The following is a 21,526-nucleotide window of genomic DNA, read 5'->3' as shown; positions in this document are numbered from 1 at the left end:
CATACTGGTAAACCACAAACTCCCTGGCAGAAAGGTCAGTGGGTTGCACAGTTATCAACTTTTCCTCTGCACTGTCTGAGGTTTTAGAAGATCCTGCAAAGAGCTCTTTGGGTCTACAGAGATCAGGAGAAACCAGTAATAATTTCACTCACTTTTCTGTACAATAATGATATGTTAAAACACAACTCAATTTAGGAAAAGGTTTATTGCAACCATCTATCATCCATCCATCCATCCATCCATCCACCCACCCATCCATCCTCCTGTGCTATATATGCATCATGCTACATGGTCTTCTGTCCATCTTTATGGAAAAAATGATTGAGTTTCAGTCAATAGGAACAGAGGGGCTAGGACAGAATGAGGGTCCACAGAAGATGGCAACAGATTTTCTTCTTCTATTTCCTTGAGTTGCTTGGAGCATTAAATGTAATATACTCAGAACAGTGTCTAGTACATAGAAAGCATTCAGCAAATGTTAAATATATTTAAGAATCTTACTTCCCTACAATATCTGTAGGGAATGTCCGTAATGGGCCTTGAGTATTTAAAATTTCTATTTTTTTTATTGTTTTTGAGAGAACAGTAAAGAATGGATTGGTAGCAAAGTTTAGGGAAGACTGCTGAAGTAGCAGTCAGAAGACCTGTGTTCTGGCCCAGGTTCTATAAGACCCCAAGAAAGTCACTGAACTTCTTTGAGCATCAGTTCTCATCTATTAAAAAGTAATTAATGACCTTCTATTATCTTCTAGAACTAGAAGATATAAACAAGATAATGTATATAAAATTACTCTCAAAATTACAAGGCCAGTATAATGGCAAGACAAAGAAGGTTGAAGTGGGGCTGGGAACCCTTAAAGGAGAGCTCATTTCTCTGCCATTCCCTTCCTAGTTTCACCCAAAGAAAGGAGGAATTAATAATGAGATTGGTCAAGTTCTCTGGAGTCAGTAAACTTTTTTTTTCTGGAAAGGGCCAGATAGTAAGTATTTTAGGCTTTGTTAGCCAAAAGCCAAAATTAGGGTTCAAAGTTAGTGTTCCCTTTCCTCACGGTAGAAGCATGGCCTCATTCTCCTACAAAGCCTTCTCTTGCTTCTCTGGTCCAGAAAAGCAAGTGATCTGCCCTCCTGGGAACTCAACAAAATGTGTTACCTGCATCTTCTTTTGGCACTGCCTTCATAGTGTTGAACAACTTTTCATTTGAGGAAGCACGTGAGGAGCACAGGGTCTGGGGAAAGACTCTTGGGGATTGAATTCCAGCTGAACTACTCACTAGCAATATGATCTTTGAATACTTTCTTGACCTATCCAGGAGCTTCAGTTCCCTCATCTATAAGATGAGTAATAGTACATACTTTACTGGGTTGTTGTAAAAAGTAAATGAGTTAATACATCTAAAGAGTTAGAATAGTATGTGGCATATTATAAAGCACTCCATAAAATTTTTATTCTTCTTTTGTCATTTTTTTCTCTAATGATTTTAAAATGTAAAATCTTTCTTAGCTTGTGGGCCATGCAAAAACAGGTGGCAGGTTGGAGTTGGAGGTATGGAGTAGGCCATAGTTTGCACTTCCCTGCTCAAGTTCAGGGGTGTTCATGGTGCTATGCTTACCTGGAGCCCTGCACTGTGGTCTACTGAAAGGCACACATGCATTTTCTGTTACTTCTTTTCCACTTGGGATGTGTGTGAGTTGAAACGGACCTGGCTCTTCAGGTTAGGCAAGCCACGTGCTCTCTTGACTTCCAATTCCAAGGAGTGGTATTGGTAAAGTGATTTGGGGTCCCTTTGGGGAGCAAGGTCTTCTCTTCGTTCATTTCTTCTGTTTTTTTCCCTGTTCATTTTTTCCCTTTCCTGCCTCACACCTTTACATTAGCTCCTTCTAACATGTGGCTGGCTGGTATGGGGTGAAGTCCCAAGATTTAGATTCATGTTTGGTGGGGAAGGTAGGGGGCCTTTGGAAATTCCCTTTTGGAAATTTGCTCAGTTATAGTTATAAGGGTACTTTGATTCCTATTTTTTATTCCTTATATGGGAAGATCACTTGGGGAACTTTAGTGTAGGGGTAGAGAGAAAGAGATGTTTGGCAAGGCAGGATTCTAACATTCCTAGATCCCGGGGGTTACCCCATCACATACCTTCAGTGCCCCCCATAAGAATCCCAAACAGGAGCTACAAGGGAAAAGGTTACCTGGTTTGTGATACACTTGTTTTTGCAATTCAGCTTCTTCCTTGTGGGCTTGGGACCAGATGTCTGTTTTCTTCAGGATGGAGAAGAATGGTGAAGTCCAGATGATGTCAGCTTTATCTGTATCTGAACAGAGGGGAATAAAATAGTTATTGAGGTGAGGGCCTAGGGTTGTGGCCAAAGCCAAAAGGAGCCAGCTGTATCATTGGATGTGACAGGCAGCCTCTAAGATGGCCCCAGTGACCCCCTAATGTGTATCCATGCCCTTGTGTAATTCCCTCCCCTTGCATGTGGGTTGGACCTAGTGGTTCATCCAAATGAATAGAACATGGCAAAAGTGATGGGTTGTCATTTCTGAGATTGAGTCAAAAAGACTGTGGGGCTGGGAACAGTGGCTCATGCCTGTAACGCCAGCATTTTGGGAGGCTGAGGCGGGCTGATCACTTGAGGTCAGGAGTTCAAGACCAGCCTGGCTAACATGGGGAAACCCTGTCTCTACTAAAAATACAAAAAAATTAGCTGGGTGTGGTGGCGCACACCTGTAATCCCAGCTACTCGGGAGGCTGAGGCAGGAGAATCACTTGAACCCGGGAGGCGGAGGTTGCAGTGAGTGGAGATTGCACCACTGCACTCCAGCCTGGGCAACAGAGACTCCATCTCAAAAAAAGACGCTGGCTTCCACTTTCCTCGCCCTCTCTCACTCTCTGGCCTTCTTGCTCTGAGAGAAGCCAGCTGCCATGTTGTGAGCTGCCCATGAAGTCCTTGTGGCAGGAATTGTTGTCTCTGGCCAACAGCAGGCAAGGACTTGAGGTCTGCCAATAGCCATAAGAGTGAGCTTGGAAGTGAATCCTCCAGCAGTCAAGCCTTGAGATGACTGCAGTCCTGGCCCACACCTTGAGTGTAGCTTGTGGAGACCCTGGGCCAGAGGTACCCAGCTAAGCTGCACCCAGATCCTTGGCCCAAAGAAACTGTGAGAAAATAAATGTCATTTTAAGCCATCAGATTTTAGGGTCATTTCTTACATGGCAATCAATAACTAATGCATTGGGTTCCTCTAATGTTCTTCCTAAAGAACCTACTGGGGACACACGCCTATGGTGCTGGGAATTCTAAGTGTAGCATTAGGACCTACCGAAATGGCCAGGATTGGCTGTAGAAGACAACGCTGGAATAGGGACCAGCCTGACCTGTTTCTGGCCTCTGATCCTCCAGCCCTGGAGCTCCTACTAGCGCTGCAGTGAGCTGCTTCAGGAATGGGATCAACAGGGGGCAGGTAGCAGCCCGGTCCCTGAGAGAAGTGGTGACTGTTCCATAGAATATGTCTCCAGGGTAATTCTCCAAACACACAGGGGTTCCTGAGGCAATCATCTAGGATGAAATAGCACTGAGTTCCATGCTTTGTCCCCACCTGTCCCACGTGGTTGCCTTGGGAGTCTCTTTCTGAGGCCCCCTATCAAAGATGGAAATACAGATCTCCTCAGCCAAGTCCAGTCCAGGGATCAGCACCTGGGTGTGCAATAGCTGGAGGCAGCTCCACTCCCGTCGGTACTGCAGCTGACCCAGGGCCTTAGCCAGGAAGTTCTGTCTCTTCCTCACCACCCCCTGAAACTCATCAGAGAGACGCTGAACCACCTACAACACAGGGAACGTAATGGCCAAGTTAAGATGAGCCTTCTTTCTTTCTTCTCACTCCCCTTCTGGCACATCCACGGTTCCTTGAGCCCACCTACCCCTGAATATTACATTGCCCCGAAAAGCCACATCTGATGATGTGGGACGATGTGCTTATCACATGCGGGGCCCCTCGTCAGCCTCAGAGCCTCACCTTCCTGGGGCGGTTCCAGACCTGTGGGCTCTGATTCCTGCTTTGCTGCAGCCGCATCTCCTCCTCCTGGCCCTGCAGCCGGCCAGCTGCTTGCCTATGCTTTTCTGCTGCCTGCCCTAAACTCTGCAGGACCTTCTGCATACCTAGCACCACCTGTGCCTCCTGTTCCCACTCCTCTCTGCTGCAAATGGCAGAGAAAAGGCCACATGGCAGCGACCACCACCAGGGGTAGGGAGGAGAAGAAAAGACAATAGATTATCGGAGTCAGGGGAACCTGCAGTTAACAGCCAGGGCCTGGCTGAGCCTGGGAGAGCTGAGCACATTCAGAGGGCAGGAGGGGCTCCCCACGGGGCACCTATCTGTGGTGATGCACTCCCTGGAGATTTCTGCTGTGGGGTTCTGAGCCTAGGAGATGCTTTCCCACCTTGAGAGAGCAGGCCCCGCTCTGGGCTGCTGTGTGTGCTCAGAGCCCTGGCTCTTCTCTCTGTCTCCTGCAGGCAGCGGGACTCAAGGGCCTGGCAGGCCTCCTCTGCAGCCTTCAGCTATGTAGGACAGAAGGGACAAAGGAATGGGCCTTGGAGGGGAAGGCAGGAGCTCTGGGCGGGGCTCCTGTTTGCTTTTCCTCCCCTACCTCTGTCCTGCTTAGATACTTAAGGGTGACTGAAATCTTGGGCCTGGGGCTGGGGAATCTTGGGACTGTGTCTTTTCTGAGATGGATTTCCTTCCCATGGTTGAGGGAGAAAAGGACTCCAAACTTTGAAAGAGAAAACTGTGCAATCTTGGCAGATGGGTGGGGACTGTGAGGTGGTGCCTCTGGGCCTCACCTGCTGCTCGGCGCCATTTCCTGCCGTGAAGTGGAGCTCCTGGCTCAGGTGCCCCAGCTGTTCCAGTAGCTGCTCCTCCTCCTGTTCCTGGTGGCACCAATACTGCTCCTGGGCTCTCAACTCCTGCTCCAGGATGTCCAGCTACAATATCCAGCATGTTTAGGGCTTACTGGCTTTTTCTGCTCATGGCCCCATGTGGTCCAGCCGTAGATCCCCAAAGTTTCACAGGGTAATGGCCCTCCCTGACCTTGGGTATCTATGACTAAACTTGGTGAGGCCATCAACTTGGTTTTATTTAATTAATTAATTTATTTATTTATTTTTGAGACAGAGTCTCATGTTGTTGCTGAGGCTGGAGGGCAATGGCGCAATCTCGGCTCACTGCAACCTCTGCCTCCCAGGTTCAAGCAATTCTCCTGACTCAGCCCCCCGAGTAGCTGGGATTAAAGGTGACTGCCACCACACCCGGCTAATATTTTTGTAGAGACGGGGTTTCACCGTGTTGGCCAGGCTGGTCTTGACCTCCTGACCTCAGGTGATCCTCCCACCTCTGCCTTCCAACAACGTGGTTTTAGCTAGAAAAATAACCATACATTTTCTTCAAGCTCCCTGGTTCCTCCCTCCCTCCTGGTGACACCTGCTCCAGAGTCCCCCGTGCCTCCTGCCCCCACTCTTCTCTTGGGAAGTCCAGAGGAGACAGGCACGTGGCGGCAGGAAATTGTTCTCACCCCCCTCATATCGTGAAGACATACTGACCTGTGAAACAGTGGTGTCAGGGCTAGAATTGAAATTTCTTGGCTTCTAACAAGAACTTTTTATTTATCACATACCTTTTATCACAGTTTCTGAAACGTAACCAGACTGAGAATGTATGGGGGCCCTAAATCATTTTCATTGTGGTGGAGATCTGCCAATGGCTGAGTTACCGCAATAACCTCCTGACGGGGCTTCCTGTGCTAGTCTGGCCCCACTCCCATCCATCCTCCGCACAGCTGCCAGGGAGAGCTTTCTAGAACGCTGACTGTACCTACACATACATAAACATAAAAATAAATGGGAGGAGGTGTGCCAACTTGTGAAGTGGCTGGGTTTGGTGGGAGAGACAGGGGGAGAGGTAAAGAGTGCCTGGATGGGGATGCCATGGGGGTGTTGACTGTGGGTGGAGGGAGAGGAATGGGCAGGAAAGCTTTTGCTTCTTCATTGACATACTTAAAAAATGTATGAGTAACTTATGTTTTGTATTGTTTCATATTTTCAAAATTTTAAAGTCTTGCATTTATATTTGATTAGATCCCATGTCTGAGAACCCTTCAGCAGCTCCCCGTGGCTTTCATGATAGAAGATACATTTCTCATACTTGCTGCCTTTGCATTTGCTTTCCCCGAGGCTGGAGTGACTTTCTCTGCTGTCTCTCTGCTGCGTGCATTACCTCATTTGGGAAGCCTTGAGCTCTCCTGTGTGTGTTGAGATGCCCTCCCCTGAGCTTTCTTAACACCCTTGTGAACCACCCACAGTGTTTGGGAGCCGTGGCCAGCCAGTTCCTTGGGAGCCCTATCTAGTTGTCCTTGTATCTCAATGCCTAACATGTTGCCTGGAACACAGCTCTCAATATGTAGTTGCTGAGTGAATGAATGAATGAATGAATGAATAAATGAATACAATAAACCCCCCTACATACCCGACCAGGGTCTCTCACTCCCCGAGGTAAAGCCTCCAGCACCTGGACAATGGGCACCACCACTCTGGCAGAGAGATCCGTTTGAGCTCCAATGACAGGACCAGGCTTCCCAGTTCAGGGGTCTATGGCTTGAGCCCCAATCGAGATTGGGATTAGACCTGTGGGATGCCAAGCCCACCACTGGCTTTAGAAATCAGAGATGGGGAAGGAAGGAAGGTCCTTTTTCCGGCAAAAAGGAAGCCAGAAGAGCCCCTGACCTCCTTTTGCCCTTCAAAGGGCTCTAAGCTGGATTATAGGGCTCCTGGTGGCCACAGCCCTGGCGTGGGGGTGGGTGGTGAGTTTCTGAAGTGCTGGTCTTTGAAAGGACCCAGTAATCTAGGGGAGACATACATGATTTATGGTCCTGGGGTTTTGGAATCTCTGGGCACCTTTAATTTTGGGTCTCAGCAGCCCTAGCAGAAGACCAGAATGACCCCTTCCCTTGGCGCATGGGTACCCCTCCTGAGCTTTAGGGGGTTTTCTCTCCCAGAGCTAAGTCACATTCGTGAGCTCTCAGAGGTCCCAAGTTCTCTCCTACCTTTGCCATCAGCGTCTTCCATTGAGCCTGCCAGCGGTGTGGCATCGCCAGAATTCTCATCATGCTCCATGCCCAGGATAGGCACCATGAGCCCCGAGCCCTCAGGATCTGGGATCTCCATTCCATACAGGGCTGGGGCCCACAGCTCTGTCCCAGGATAGCGCATCATTCCCAACACCAGGGGGAGAGGGAGTGAAGAGGAGGAGTTGAGGGTTAAGCATCACCCTGAAGTCTTTCCAGGTTCAAAGTACTACGTCCCTGACCAGAGAGGCTTCCCTGCAAACACTACATTTGTTTTCTTTAGGCTCAACTTAGCATTCTGAATTCGGAAAGGAAGAAAGGACAATGCCCTAATGGCCTGTTTTGGAAGAAGCAAGTGGGAATTGAGTGGCATCAGACCTTTTGAGAAGCTGAGAACAACAACTTCTAAAAGAAGGGGCCTTGTGTTCTTGAGCACCTGCCATTCCTCAGAATCTGAACTCAGGACTCTGTAGAAGTTATATTTCACTCAGTCCTACAACCCAAGCTATAAATTATACACAATTTTTTTTTTTTTTTGAGATGGAGTCTCACCCTGTCACCCAGGCTGGAGTACAGTGATGTGATCTCAGCTCATTGCAACCTCCACCTCCTGGATTCAAGCGATTCTCCTGCCTCAGCCTCCCAAGTAGCTGAGATTACAGGCTCCTGCCACCATGTCTGGCTACTTTTTGTATTTTTAGTAGAGACGGGGTTTCACCATATTGATCAAGCTGGTCTCGAACTCCTGACCTCAAGCAATCCACCTGCCTCGACCTCCCAAAGTGCTGGGATTACAGGCGTGAGCCACTGTGCCCGGCCAGTATGCACGATTTTACTCTTCCTTTTAAAAGATGGTAAAACAGTGGCAGGGAGGGGTTAGTATTAATAACTTGCCCAAGGTCAAAGAGTTAATAAATTGTGGGGCAGGTCTTCAAACTCAAGTCAATTCTGACCTGCTGACCTCAGGTGATCCTCCCACCTCTGCCTTCCAACGACGTGGTTTTAGCTAGAAAAATAACCATACATTTTCTTCAAGCTCCCTGGTTCCTCCCTCCCTCCTGGTGACACCTGCTCCAGAGTCCCCCATGCCTCCTGCCCCCACTCTTCTCTTGGGAAGTCCAGAGGAGACCGGCACGTGGCAGCAGAAAATTGTTCTCACCCCCCTCATATCGTGAAGACATACTGACCTGTGAAACAGTGGTGTCAGGGCTAGAATTGAAATTTCTTGGCTTCTAACAAGAACCTTTTATTTATCACATAAATAAAAGGTTGTTTATTTATGGGAAGAGGGTAATTTCTAGAATGAGTGAGATAAACTCCAGGAAGATGCCACTCCTACTTCTTGCCTTTCCTTGTATCAGGGCTGTCGGGGGGAGGTGGAGTTTTGGGATGAGCTCCTTTCTTGCGTTTATTCGTAGGAAGTGGAAGATTGCTGCAGAATGAAGGTGAGAAGGGATTGAGGACTCAGGAGATTCAGGCTTTGCAGCTAGAGGACCCCAGCTGGGCAACTCATTTAACTCTCTGAACGTCAGGTTCCCCACTCTAAAACGGGTATCACAGCACCTGTTGGTGGTGTTTCATGAGCCATGAAGTAACAAGAGAATGTACGCTACATAACATAAATTCAACGGCATTGGCAAGAAATTAAGACAGGGAGGCAGTCAAGCACTCATGGGGTTGGGGTATGAAGTCATGGAGTTCCTTCTCTCTTCCCTTGGTCACATGTGTGCAAGGCCAGTAGGGCTGCAGCCCTGTCCCTGAGCTTATGGGCCGAGGAGCATCAAAGCACCAGGTCATTCTGGGCCTGAGATACCGGGGCCTGAGAGCCTCTGGCCCAGATTCGTCCATACCTATCCTGCCACCACTGGCTTCAATGTCATCTGCTGCCGCCAGCTGCCTCTCCAGCCTCTGAGCCTGCTGCAGGACATGGTGCAGAGTCAAGGCCAGTGCCTGTCTCACGTCCTTGATGGCAGCCTCCAGAGGTCCCTGTACACCTGACTCTGGACTCTCCTGGCATGGCTGGAGCACTGCAATCACTCGCCTCTGGGCCACTAGCACATTGGTGTCCAGCAGGGCCTGTGGCCCTCCCATATGGGGCAATGTCTGGCCCTCTTGTTGGGAAGCCCCCTGGAGCCAGACTGTCTTCCCGCTCAGTGGCTCCACAAAGCTGTCACCAGGCAGCATGAGGTTCCCCGAAGCATCTCGCAGCCCTCCCAGTACAAGTAGCTGAGCTGGAAGCAAGAAACCAAGGGGGCAAGGTGGGAGAGGGACCCAGCAGGGATGTAGGCAGGTGTGGCATAAGGGGAACTAGGGCACAAGGGTGGAAGTGAGCTGTGGGAGGGAAGGAGGAGCGGGGGAGGGAGGGGGCAGGGGGTGGAGCATGGTGGTGACAGGTGGAGAAATGGTCCTTTTTGGTTGAAAAGTGTCCATTAACTTCATAGAACTACCTTGCATCTCTTCCCCTCCCCAGGGGCACTGCAGTAGAGATGGGGAAGGGGAGAGGGAAGGTTGGGGGTAAGAGGCAGAGTGAGGATGAAGGGTGGAAAGAGGGTGGTGGGTGGAGTTTGCGGCTTGGACCAGAACATGGAGAGTGTAGGGGGCTGAGAGGAAGGGGACTGGGAGGCCAGGCCAGGCATGGAGGAGGGCGAGGGAGGACAATGCCGAGGGCTGCCAGGAGACCTGTGTTTTCATCCAACCCGACTCCCAGGATGGGCAAGATGCCTCCTGTGACTGGATCCTCCATGGGGCCCCCCATCTCCAGAGGGGCCAAGGTCTTTGTGAGAGGATTGCAGTATGTCCCCCCAAGAGTGAGCCACTGCCTCGTTTGGGGGTGCAGAGTCACAGCCAGCACGGGCACCTCGATGCCTGTGATGGGGTCTGTCATGAGAGCCCCCAGCGGGGACATCCTTCTTGGCTGCAGGATGGGCAGGTGCGTGGCTGGAGGGGAACCTGTGGTGGGACTGGTTGGGTAGGGCACATAGGGCAGGATGGCAGCTTCTGATGTTCGGACACCACCTGGACAGGGATACAGGGAGCTGTTGGTACCCTTTAATGCACCAGCCTCCCTCAGCCCTGCAGAGCAGGACAGAGGGGCCTTGGGACCTGCCTCCTTTTACCGTGCAGCTCATGGCACCTTCTGGATCCAGCAAGAATGTCAAGGCGAGGAGGGGAAGGAAGTATTTACTACTCTGCTGGTCACCAAGCCCCACTGTCCAAGGAGAGAGCCCTGCGTGCTGCGCTGTGCTCCCTGGGAACTCATTCCTGAGAGTCCCAGCAAGCCCTGCCTCATCTCTGAAGCCCAGAGCTGAGTTGGGGATAGTCAGTGGGCCAGGGGCTCACCGGCATTGGTGTCCATAGTGGGCACCAGGGTAGCTCTCAGCAGATCATATCCCAGGTGTCCAGCCTCAGGCAGCACCTGCCCAGTGTCAGGGTGGATGAAGTAGCTAGGGGGTATGGAGCCTGCATGGCTGCTGGCTGGAAGCATCAAACAGTTGGGGCCAGGGACCATCAACTTGGTGACAGGGTTCACACTGATGTCATCAGCACCAGGAGGGCCTGCTGGGGCTGCAGGAAAGCAATCATTGCCTGCTCAGCCCTGGGCTGGGGGCCGGGGGGGAAGGGAACATGCGGGGACTCCCTTGGCTGGTGACTGGAAGGAGCTGGTGAGAACTCCCCAGCCTCCACCGACACTGTGCTCCTGAGGGGCAGGGGTCTCATCTTTGCTGAGTCCAGGGCAGGATTCCACGTGCCATTGTGATATCATTGCGCAGGCCGGCAGAGACTGGAAAAGCCTTGGGAAATGGTGGTGACAGCCTACAGGGGGGCTACGGGATTCCCAGGACTCAGCAGGCCTGCAAGACCCCAAGACAGGTTCATCATTTCCCAAACTTGGCCGTTTGCCTTCATCTGCCAGGCTCTTATTTTCAGGAAGTGCCTCCGGATCTATAAAGCTATGACTTGCCATGGCTTTGTTTCTTCCTTGGTTCTTCCCACATTCAAGGCTCCTTCTTCTTTGGGCAGGCACTGCATGAGAAGACCCTGCCGACCTTGGGGTGTCCGCTCTGTTTTGCCCTCTTCTACCTCTCCTCCCCTGCTGGGTGTCTGGGGGTGGAACTGGAGTTTCTACAGGGCTAGTTGCCCTGATTCAGGGCCAGCTTTCCTGGGGGGCCCTGGCTGAGGCCCAAGCAAAGCTCACCTGGCCGCAGTAGCCCCGCCCCAGTGCTGGTGCCCAGAATGCCCCAGGCCTTCAGGCGGTGGCCCTCCTGCAGCACGACCTGGGACAGGTGGCCCAGCAGTGTCCAGCTGGGGAACTGCCCTGCAGGGGCACAGGAGCAATCAGGGGTGGGAAAAGGACATTTTGTTTTGGCCAGTTCTGGGACCCCCTGCAGCCACACTCCTCCCCATTTCATGTCTCCCTAAGTCTGATCCAGGTTGGCCAGGTCCACACCTTTCTGGGTTCTGTCCAGCCGGAGAGGACTTCTCTGACCTGGAGCCCATCCGTGCTTTCAGCTGCTGCTGAGCCTCCCTCAGCGTCGAGCAGAAAGAGGCCCACTGCTCCTGCCTCCCGAGGAGGTCTTGGCGAAGGAGCTTGAGTTGGTGACGAAGGCTGGCTGCGTACTCGCCTGCCAGGTGCCTCCTCCAGCTGGCCTTCTCTTCTGCAGCCCAGGCAGCTGCCTCAGCAGCCTGGGTCAGAGACAACCCTGCTTGCTCACCTGCAGGGACTACAGCCACCAGGGACAGCAAGCTCAGGGACACCCTGCTCACCTTGGGAACTCCAGAGTTATTCTGGACAGGCATGGCAGCAGCGGCAAAGGGGATGAGAAATTCCCAGAGATGGTGGGAACTGTAGGTAAGAGCTTTAGGGCCAGGGAGATGGAACAGGTGGGGGAGGTGCTAAGGGAGGGAGCCTGGACCTCAGTGAGGGGAGGGAGTTGTGTTTGGGCACAGAGACCACAGAGGAAGGCGTGAACCAAGCCCACCTGCTGCTGCTCCCTCTGCACGCTCCTCAGAAGCCGGTTAGCGGAGGCTGGGAGGCAGCGCCTTGTTCCCCACAGCTGCTGGAGAGAACGGGCTTCATCCAGAAGTTTAAGGTAGAGGAGTTTGAGCTGTGAGAGAGGGTGGATTGAGTGTGTGTGAACTCTGTTCTCGGAGCCACCCGGCCTCTCACTGTTGTGATTGCAGCGCCCCCTGCTGCCAACAGCTGGAGAGACTCCAGAACCCCACCCCCCAACCCCCAACCCCCAACCCAGACACTTGGAAAGAGTGAATGAGGACAGACACTGGCTCGTCCCAGCCAGTCTCAGCATGCACATTCTGCTGGGGAAGCCCTGGCCCAGTTTTGGTACTTGGACTTCTAGTGTATTCTTTTTGCTTCTAATGCCTGCCATCTACTGGCATAAATTTGCTCACCTAGTTGGGCTACCGAGGACTAGGGATGGAGATCTGAGAAGGAACTCCAGTGGTGGCCTTGGTAGAATCCCTGGTAGAATCCCTATTACTGGTCCGAAGCCCTAGGTTTCATGAAATCAGTTCTAATTTTAATCTGAAATCCTCTATCTCCCCTTCCCATATACTCTCCTTTATTCTGATTCCTTAAGGACTCTATGTCCCATATTCTTTGGACTCTGTCCTATAACCAACTCTCCTGAAGAGGAGACTCTAGCCCCACGTGTTCCTTCAGTCTTGGGTAGAAGTGTTGCCTGGAGCTGCCAGTTGCCTCTTCCTTCGTCTGGCTGAGTTTGGCTGTCACTGACAGAGACTGCCTGAGGAGGATTCCAAAGAAGGCCTCTGTGTCAAACCACTCCAGGTCTACCTGCTCCTCAGCCTCCCAGCTCCCACCTGTGGGGGTCGGGGGAAAGCAGGATTATCCTCCTGAAATGCAAATATGAGCTTCCCTACAGATCTTCCATGCATCTTCTTCCTATAGAGCATCAACAGTCCAGGCAGTCTTGCTACTGAAAGTGTAGTTCTTGGGTAAGGAGCATCAGTGCTACTGAGGAATTTGTTAGAAATGCAGAATCTCAGGCCTCATCCCAGACCTACTGAAGCAGAAGATCCCCAGGAAATTCATATGCACATTAAAGTTCTAGGAGCACAAACAAATCCCAGTGCGGCTGTCTGAGGACCATGCTGTGAGTAGCAAGGATAGAAGGGGAACCCTTCAGCGTGACATACAATGAATACCTTCTGCAACTTGCTCCTCTAGATAGTACTGGTCACTGTGTAACTTGGCCGCTTTGTACACGGTTATACTATGTTTCTTTTGGAAAGTGTGTTTAGATGTCTCTTTCCTGCTCTATATTGCCTATGCCTAGTGCCCGGCAGTGTCTGACATACAGTACCACTCAGTAAAGATTTTTTGAGCAAATCAGTGGATGAATGAAGAGGAATTGAGAATAGAGCAATCTTGGAAGATGGAAAAAAGAAGCAGGAGCTGGCTAGTTGGATTTGGGGGTGCCTCTGGGATTCTAGCCCACCTGTCACTCACCAGGACCCCCCTCAACCCTGGGGGCGTCAGAGTCTTGGTGAGATCCGCCTCTCCTTATTGACATTATCCCAGTTCTTGGGGAAGTGTAGGCATCGAGGTTGCATTCTTGCTGATGTCTCCTGAAGGTGGGGTGGGGAGCAGCCTTCCGAGCCCAGCTCAGGCTGTGATACTGAATCTACAGAGTACATAATGGGGAGTGGGAAGGGAAGGGCGAGCTGAGGGAGCAGCATCCTTCCTGAAGACTCTGAAAGGAAACAGGTCGCACTTCACCGTGGTTAGGGAGCACCTTATCCTCTCTTGCTTGGACTAATTGTTTAGGTCTCTGTCGTTTTTCCCCCTCTGATCCATCTCTGTCCTCCACCCTACTGCTAGAGTACAAATAAAAGGTGGACCAGGTTTTCTCACTTGCTGAAAGTTCTTATCCCTTGCCTAGGGTTTAGAGTCCAAACTTCTTAGCAGGGCCTGGAGACCATCCCATTTTAGTCTCCCTCCCAGTTCCAGCCTTATCCTTGTCCTCACACCTCAGTTCCAGTCATGGGAAACCCTGTTTGGTCACCAGAGGAGATGTGTGTTGTTTCATGCCTATGTGCTTGCTGTGCTCACAATACTCCCCTTCTCATCTCTGTTCCTCCTCCCCACTGTGTACCCCCTCCTCAACATACCAACCCTCTGGTAGTACAGGGACCACATTATATTAATAATTCTCCTATTTCAAACCTCATTCAGGGATCAACTCTTCTGGAAAGTCGGTCCTGACCTCCACCCTCTCCAGGGAGAACAGTCAACTCCTGCCTTGGTGTGCACCCTGGACATGCTTTAGCTAGCTCCATTATATTTGCTGACATGTATTTGTTTCAAGCCCTGGAGGCTTGAAACTGCACCTTTGTCACCTTTGCATCTTAGCAACTATTAGAATGCTTATCATAAACAGGAATGGAAGACCCACTTATAGGGGATTGGAGAGGTGGTCTTGTGGAGTGGTTAAGATGTCGCTTGTCTGGCTTTACTCAAAGCCCCAGGAGCAGCACAATCTCCCCCAGGAGTCCTGGCCAGCCAGACCTCTTCAGGGGCCGGGGGATCCTGGCGATGCCAGTCTGGATGAGATACCTGGGAGTCGTGGAGGCAAAGGGCCCTTCCCCAAAGCACTGGCCCCCTGGCGGGAGGGCCCGGACATACTGGGTGGAAAGAAGTCTGTTCAGTCTTTGTCCCACTGTCTGCCAGAGACTGGCCACAAGACAGAGTGCGACCCACGCCGGCCAACACCGACCAAATAGTTGGATGATTGTGTAAACCTGGGGACTGGGAGGCAGAATCAGAGTTTTCCTGGGAAACTTGTTCACATCAGATGACTCAAATCAGATGACTATCTGTATGAGGGAGCTGTGTGCATGTTCTGGGACTAAGCCAGTAAAACCTCTTGGATGTTGTGCTGACAGGGAGATACTAAATGCTGTGTGTGGCACTAACAGCACACCTGGATCAGTGTGGTGGTGCAATGTGCAGGTCACACAGATAAAACCATGCGTAGGTGGGCTTGGCAGATGGGGGTCGGGGGGAGACAAAGTGGAGGATTGGGAGAGATAGCCAGAGGTCCTAAGCCACTCAATGCCATTGATGTCCCTGAATACATACTTATGTTCCCATCCTCTCAACCTTCCCCTCCTTGCACCGCACATGCTGGGTTGCTGTGGAATGAACTTTGGCATCCCAGGACTATCTGTTAGCATTGTGGGACCCTGAAACTGATAGGGACATCAGGGCATCTCCTTCCCTGCAGATCTGTCTGAGCTGGTTATGAGGCAGTATTTATTTTTTTTTGAGATGGAGTTTCACTCTTGTTGCCCAGGCTGGAGTGCAGTGGCACGATCTCGGCTCACTGCAACCTCCACCTCCCGGGTTCAAGCGATTCTCCTGCCTCAGCCTCCCAAGTAGCTGGAATTACAGGCATGCACCACCATGCCCAGCTAATTTTGTATTTTAGTAGAGACAGGGTTTCTCCATGTTGGTCAGGCTGGTCTCGAACTTCCGACCCAGGTGATCTGCCCTCCTTGGCCTCCCAAAGTGCTGGGATTACAGGTGTGAGCCACCACACCTGGCCTGCAGCAGTATTTTTTAAAGAGAGGGGAAATAATGGGATAATGTCTTAAATGAGGCAAATTATCATAGACAAACCATCTTCCGATGTCGGTTGCTGCTCAGACGAAAGACATAAATGCCCGGCTGTTGGAACTGCTGCAGAAAGAGGCTGAGGCTTTGTTCATAGAGCTGGGACTCCTCAGCCAGGGCCCGGAAGCGCCCCCAGTCAGATTGCTCCAGTGTGTTATAGAAGTGGCCCCTGAGGAGAGAGAAAGGAGGGAATACGTTGCCTTTGGGAGTGGTGGCTGATGCAGGGGCATTTCCTCTCTAGGGCCTCCATGATGATGGGGCTGTGGTCTCTGGACACTCACAGGTCATACTCTGGGTAATGCTCATGAGTCACCAGGAAGGCCAGGGTATCATTGGCTTGGAGGCAGACTGTGGGGTTTCGGATGCCTGGCTCTGGGGGCAGCAGATCCCCAAGATGTGTGGAGTTGAGGCTCAGTGACCAAGAAGAGTCCAGATGTCCTTCCCTAGACTTTCCTAGGTAAGATTCAGAGAATGAGGGAGAGCTGCCACTCTTCAGATGGGTTTGTGCTGGGACCTGGGAAGGGTAGGGGAGGGATAGGAGGGGCATCAGGTGAGCTGTGATGCCCACCTGGATCCTGGTCTGGACGCCTGGAATCCCCGAGGGGAAGGCCTAGGGAGTGTAGTAGCTCACCATCTGGTCTGGTCAGGCGCAGGAAGCCAAGCGCTAGAACAAACAGGGATCCCTCTGACCCTGCAGGGACTGGGGTAAGAGTTTTCCCAAGAGCATGTATATAATCAGCAGCTGTTCAGCCTTGTTTGCACATGGTAGCTTCAACTTTCTGAAACATTGAGGGGGGTCAGAATTTGCATGCAATTCTCAGGGAGCCCTCCCTAGGGGAGTCGTTGCCTTGTCAAACCTCAGCTTCTGGTCATGGGACAGAGCACATGCCCTGGTAAGGACAAGGCTTGCATGTGTGTGGTCCCGAGCCACAGGCCTCCCTGTGGCCTCCATCTGTCCAGCTCTCTTACCATCCATCTTGACCACATAGAGGGGGACAGACTTCTGCCCTAGGTCCAAGTTGCAGGGATGGCCCACAGCACATGGTGGGGAAGGCTGGTCCAGAAGGTAAAAATCCTGGAAACAAAAAGAGCCAGTGTCAGATCTTCCCTCAAGACACGGAGTCACACACTTGCCCAGTAGGAAGGGACGGCGAACACAGCCCCTTCCCTGAGCTGTGTCTGAGTGTCCTGAAAGGACACAAGGGAGGTGGGGGTGGGAATAGTTCCAAGAACTCCACGGGGCAGGGGCAGCCTGGAGTCATGACCTCTTGGACAGTGTCCCTCTTCTTTCATGAACACAATGACCTCTTATTCAAGGAGTTTTGTAGGATGAAATAAAATCAACAAAGGGACCTTGCTCTGGTTCTGAGCCTCTGATGTTGGTGAGGTGCCAGTGATGTGGGCCAGGCAGCAGCAGCCTCTGGACCCTGCACATAGGCATGTCCTGCATGCTCCCTCTTTGGAGACAGAAGTCACAGGCCCTGGCTCTGCATGAGGTAGGACCTCAGAGTACTGTACCTGACTCCCCATGCCTTCAGTGACAGAAATCTGTGGGATGCCATCAGGGCAGCTGAGCTGCAAGATGTGTCTCTGTCTCTCTGGGCACAGAGGGCTGCACATTCTGCTTGACTGTTGTCCCCAGCACAGGCAGAGCCCCAGGGCTTGGGTCATGTCCATGGGCATCTCCTGGTGTGGCACACACCTGCACAAAGACTCAAACTTCTTGGGGACACCTCCCTGGGGAAGCTCTTTCTCATTCAGTCCCGCTGCTTCTAGGAACTGCCTGAGAGTGCAAAGTACTGACCTCTATATTTCCAGAGAGGGGCCATGGAATGAGCCCAGTGGCTGGAATGGTGGACATTTGAATGGGAGGGTGGAGGGGCAGGAGGCCAAGGACATAATAGATGGGCATTCTCCTACCTCGTGGGCACAGTGGTCATTCCACTGAGCCTTGGTCAAACATAGCCCCTCCTGATTCCAGGTGGCTCCGTCCTTGCAGCTCCTGTGTTCCCACTGGACACAGCCCATTGGCTCTCCAAAGTCTCGGTGGCCCGGGAGGCAGGGGCACCGACTGTCACTGGGCTGGGGGCGGGGAGGGGGAGGGAGGAGTGCTGGTTCATGTTGGTTGGTTAATACTTCGTTGTGGTGAACCATGCCCAGGTTTTTGGCTGTGACCCTTTTGGAAATGGGCCAGAAGACAAGGGCAGGGGAGGGGAAATGAGCAATAAACAGGGCAGGGGAGGAGTCAGGGGAAGGAGACCAGCATGTTCTGGTAAGGGTCTGGCCGGGGCTATCATTTCGATAAAAAAAGAGACTTGAGACATTCAGCAAAGGAAGAATTCACATGCACATTTGTTGGCTTGCAGAGAACGTTCAAGTTGGAAGGGCTTGGGCTGGGATGTGTTTTGGAAGTGATCATGGCAAAGAGCAACATAAAGTCTGTCATTTTCTTGGAGAAGGCGAGCCAGATTTAGCCAATGAAAACACAGGGCACCCGGTTAAATTCGAATTTTAGACAATTTTTTTTTTGGTATAACTATGTCCCATGCAAGACTAAAAAAAGTTTGTTATTTATCTGAAATTCAAGTTTAACTGGGTGCCCTGTACTTTATCTGGCAACCCTATCCCCAAGTCACTTGGAAACCTGAGCCAACCCTGGTCAAGTTACACCTGAGCCGAGTTTGACTTGAGACCAAAACAGTCCTGGAAATGCAGCCTGTCCTTGGGCCCCCCTGCCAGAGGACATACTTGGAACACTCGCCCAGGCCCCCGGCAGACACACGTGTCCTTGCCCTTCTCTGGCTGGGTGGCCTCTGAGCCACAGGGGAAACAGGCATCCTGGCCGGGCCAGGGGTTGAAGAACCTGGGAGGGCAGAGGTGGCAGAAGGATGCGTTGTGGGGTCCTGCTCCGGACAGGAAAGTTCCCGGGGGACAGGGAGCAGGTGGTGAGTTAGGACAGAGACTACCTGTAGGGGGACAGCCATGCAGTAATTAGGACTAAGACTTAGCTTCCAGGAGCGGTGGGTCACCCACGATCCCACAGGGGCCCAAGTGGACCCCTGACGGTGCTCCTCTCCCATTAGGGGGCTTCTGAGCCCTAGCCTAGCCCAGGTGTCTCATAAAGCCAGCATCTTCCCCCAGAGCTGTTTTTCTGTTCCCCACTCCTCAACTGTACCCCCAGCTCCTACCCTCTCTGCATCCTGGTGGGTCTCGCTCTTCTTTTGCACGAGGCATCTCATTCCCGCAGTCCTGAGGGTTCTCCGTGCTCAGGAATGTGGCACTCCGGAGGGCACGGCAGAAGACAGCTATGGAAGCCCACATCACTGGGGTGCCCTCAAAGGGGAGCATCCTTACCCTTGGGTGGGGTGACAGTGGCAGAGAGAGAGGTAGGCATAGAAGTAAGAGGGTGGACAGATGCTGAGAAAGACCGCTGGGGAGGTAGATGGAGAGTTAGAAGGCAGCAAAGCACAGAGGCCCAGTGCCAGCAACACCATGAGAAAACAAGATGAAGGTGGTGGTACAGGAGAGGCACAGGGACATGTGGACCCAGGATCCCAACTCAGAGAGAAATGCCCAGGAAGGGCAGCCTCTGCCACCCATGGGAGCTCCGGGATGCACTCACTGAATATTTCATGAGGATGAAATCTAAGATATGGATCCTCTGAGCAGCTTTGGCCCAGACAACTTAAGTGTCTCCACTCTCTTTTTCCTACCTCCCTGTCCTCCAGGAACCTTCCTCTCCGGAGGAATGCCTCCATCTGCCGCCTCTGTTCTCCACGGTTCTTCTCTATCTCCTATCTCCTTTTCCTTCCTAGAGAAGCTGGTGGGGTGTGTGTGCATGCGTGTGCATAACTGGGCTTAGTGAGGGCAAGGGACATCTCAGTTCCCTTCTTCTGCAAGGCAAAGCCAGCCAGATTCCTTTAAGTACTCTCCGTGTGTGAAATGCTGCAGGAGAGATACAAAGGAAATAAAACCCGAGGCTTCTGCCTTTGGTGCATGTACAGCCAGGTTTCAGAGACCCATATGGTTTTAGCTTTAGAAAGGATGTTGGAGATTATTTAGTTCTCTTCTCCCAGTTTATAAAGGAGAAGACTGCGGTCCAGAAAGACTGAAAATTCAGGCAACCAGTCAAGTGCTCTTAAAGAATATGCATACCCAGAAAAACTGGAAACTGTAAAACCGCCAGTGAATCCTTGGATAACCACATGATGTGTCGGATAAAGCATTCAGCAGGTGGTGGAGAGAAAGGCTCAGGTCCTGGCCTTGTCATTAATTACTTTTCAAAAGGGCAGAGGTGGCAGAAGGAGGCGTTGTAGGGTCCTGCTCCAGAGAGGAAAGTTCCCGGGGCACAGGGAGCAGGTGGTGAGTTGTGACAGAGACTACCTGTGGGGGGACAGCCACGCAGTAATTAGGACTAAGACTTAGCTTCCAGGAGCTACATTATTTTTTTGTAGTAAGTCTTTCAAATCCAGAGTGCATTTGGATATGCAGCATATCTCAGCTTGCAGTAGCCCCATTTCAAGTGCTCAGTAGCCATAGGTGGCTGGTGGTTACCATAATGTTCAGCACAGGCTGACTTCCTCCCACAAAGCCACTTCTCTTCTGGGTGTTCCAGGCCCTTGAGTGTCCTTCCCTGCACATCTCAGTCATCTGCTTTGCCTTTGTTTGTCCAGATGGTGGCACTGTGAGCTTGCAGGAAGGGGTGAGCAGGGCGTGGAGGAGTCCAGTGGAAGGAGAAGAGGAAATGCTGTTGCAGGGGAGGATGTGTGTGTGTGTGTGTGTGTTTATTGGTGTCATGATCTTAATTATTTTTTATAGGAAGTAAGATTAGCATCTGTGTAATGTTTTGCAACAATTCCAAAACGTTCCTGTCCCTGCCAATCACCTGAGGATCTTTTAAAGACAGAGATTCTGATTCAACAGTATGGGTGATCTGGGGTGGGGCCCGAGATTCTGCCTTTCTAAGAAGCTCTCGGTGAAGGCTGACCTCATTGGACCATGCTTTCAGTATCAAAGTTTTGCGAGGAACTTTGATATGCACCACGCTTTTTGGTACTCACAACTACCTTGTGAGATTGACATTGTAATGAACCCCATTTATTGTGTTAAGAAATGGAGAAACAAAGAGATGAAATCACTTGCCTAAGATCATACCAGTAATAGGAGGTGAGGCCAGGGTAGAGCCCAGGTATTCTTGCTCTGAAGCCTGTTCGCTCCATATCAATCACATACATTTCCCAGGTAGTAGAAAGTAGGTTCACGTTGTCAACCTTCCTTCTGCTCTGGGTAGGTAGGTGGGAAAGCTTCCTACTGCTCTGAGGTCTTAAGGGATGTTCTGTAACCTTGTGGTCTCTCTATCCTGTTTCTATTATAATCAAGGCCATTAGCTCTCTGCACTTCTCCTCCCTTCTGTGAAATCCATCTCAAAGGTAACTTCTTACCTGGTGAGTGGGACAAGGAGGTTGTACTTGGCTGGTGGAAGGTCCTGGGGGCCTAAATAGGTTCAGATTACTCCAACTGGCAAGAGTAGTAGAGCTGGAAGGGATCCTAGGGGCTGTGTCCTTCAGCTCTTTTATTTTGTGGATGAAGAAACTCAGACCCAGAGGGAGGAAGTGTCTTGTCCTGAGTCAACACAAGACAAGATGGAAAATTCCCACAAGGTCAGGTCACTGGACAGGATTTCTAGGAATAGCAAACCGGAAAAGACTAAAATAGAGTTCAGGTTGCTTTTCAGGTTGAAGTTTAAATTAAAAATCAGATCCTA

The 21,526-nt window shown here is 51.3% G+C and overlaps 1 protein-coding gene across 2 annotated transcripts in view; it reads left to right on the top strand.

Annotated features, from left to right (window-relative positions):
- Window positions 1-21,526, top strand: part of BTG4 (BTG anti-proliferation factor 4) — a 117,735-nt gene that overhangs the window by 48,098 nt on the left and 48,111 nt on the right. The window contains exon 7 of one of the 2 annotated variants that reach the window (XM_019037651.4): window positions 7,393-8,191. The exons of the other annotated variant lie outside the window; for it this stretch is intronic. Coding sequence (XP_018893196.1) covers window positions 7,393-7,411 — 19 coding nt within the window. The 3' untranslated portion in view covers window positions 7,412-8,191. Of the gene's footprint in view, window positions 1-7,392; window positions 8,192-21,526 lie in introns of those variants that run through there. 2 annotated transcript variants of the gene reach the window in all.

Source organism: Gorilla gorilla, chromosome 9, assembly GCF_029281585.2.
Source record: "Gorilla gorilla gorilla isolate KB3781 chromosome 9, NHGRI_mGorGor1-v2.1_pri, whole genome shotgun sequence".
Taxonomy (NCBI): Eukaryota; Metazoa; Chordata; class Mammalia; order Primates; family Hominidae; genus Gorilla; species Gorilla gorilla.
Note: the sequence above shows the minus strand (reverse complement) of the source record. Positions and strands in the feature narration are given on the sequence as shown.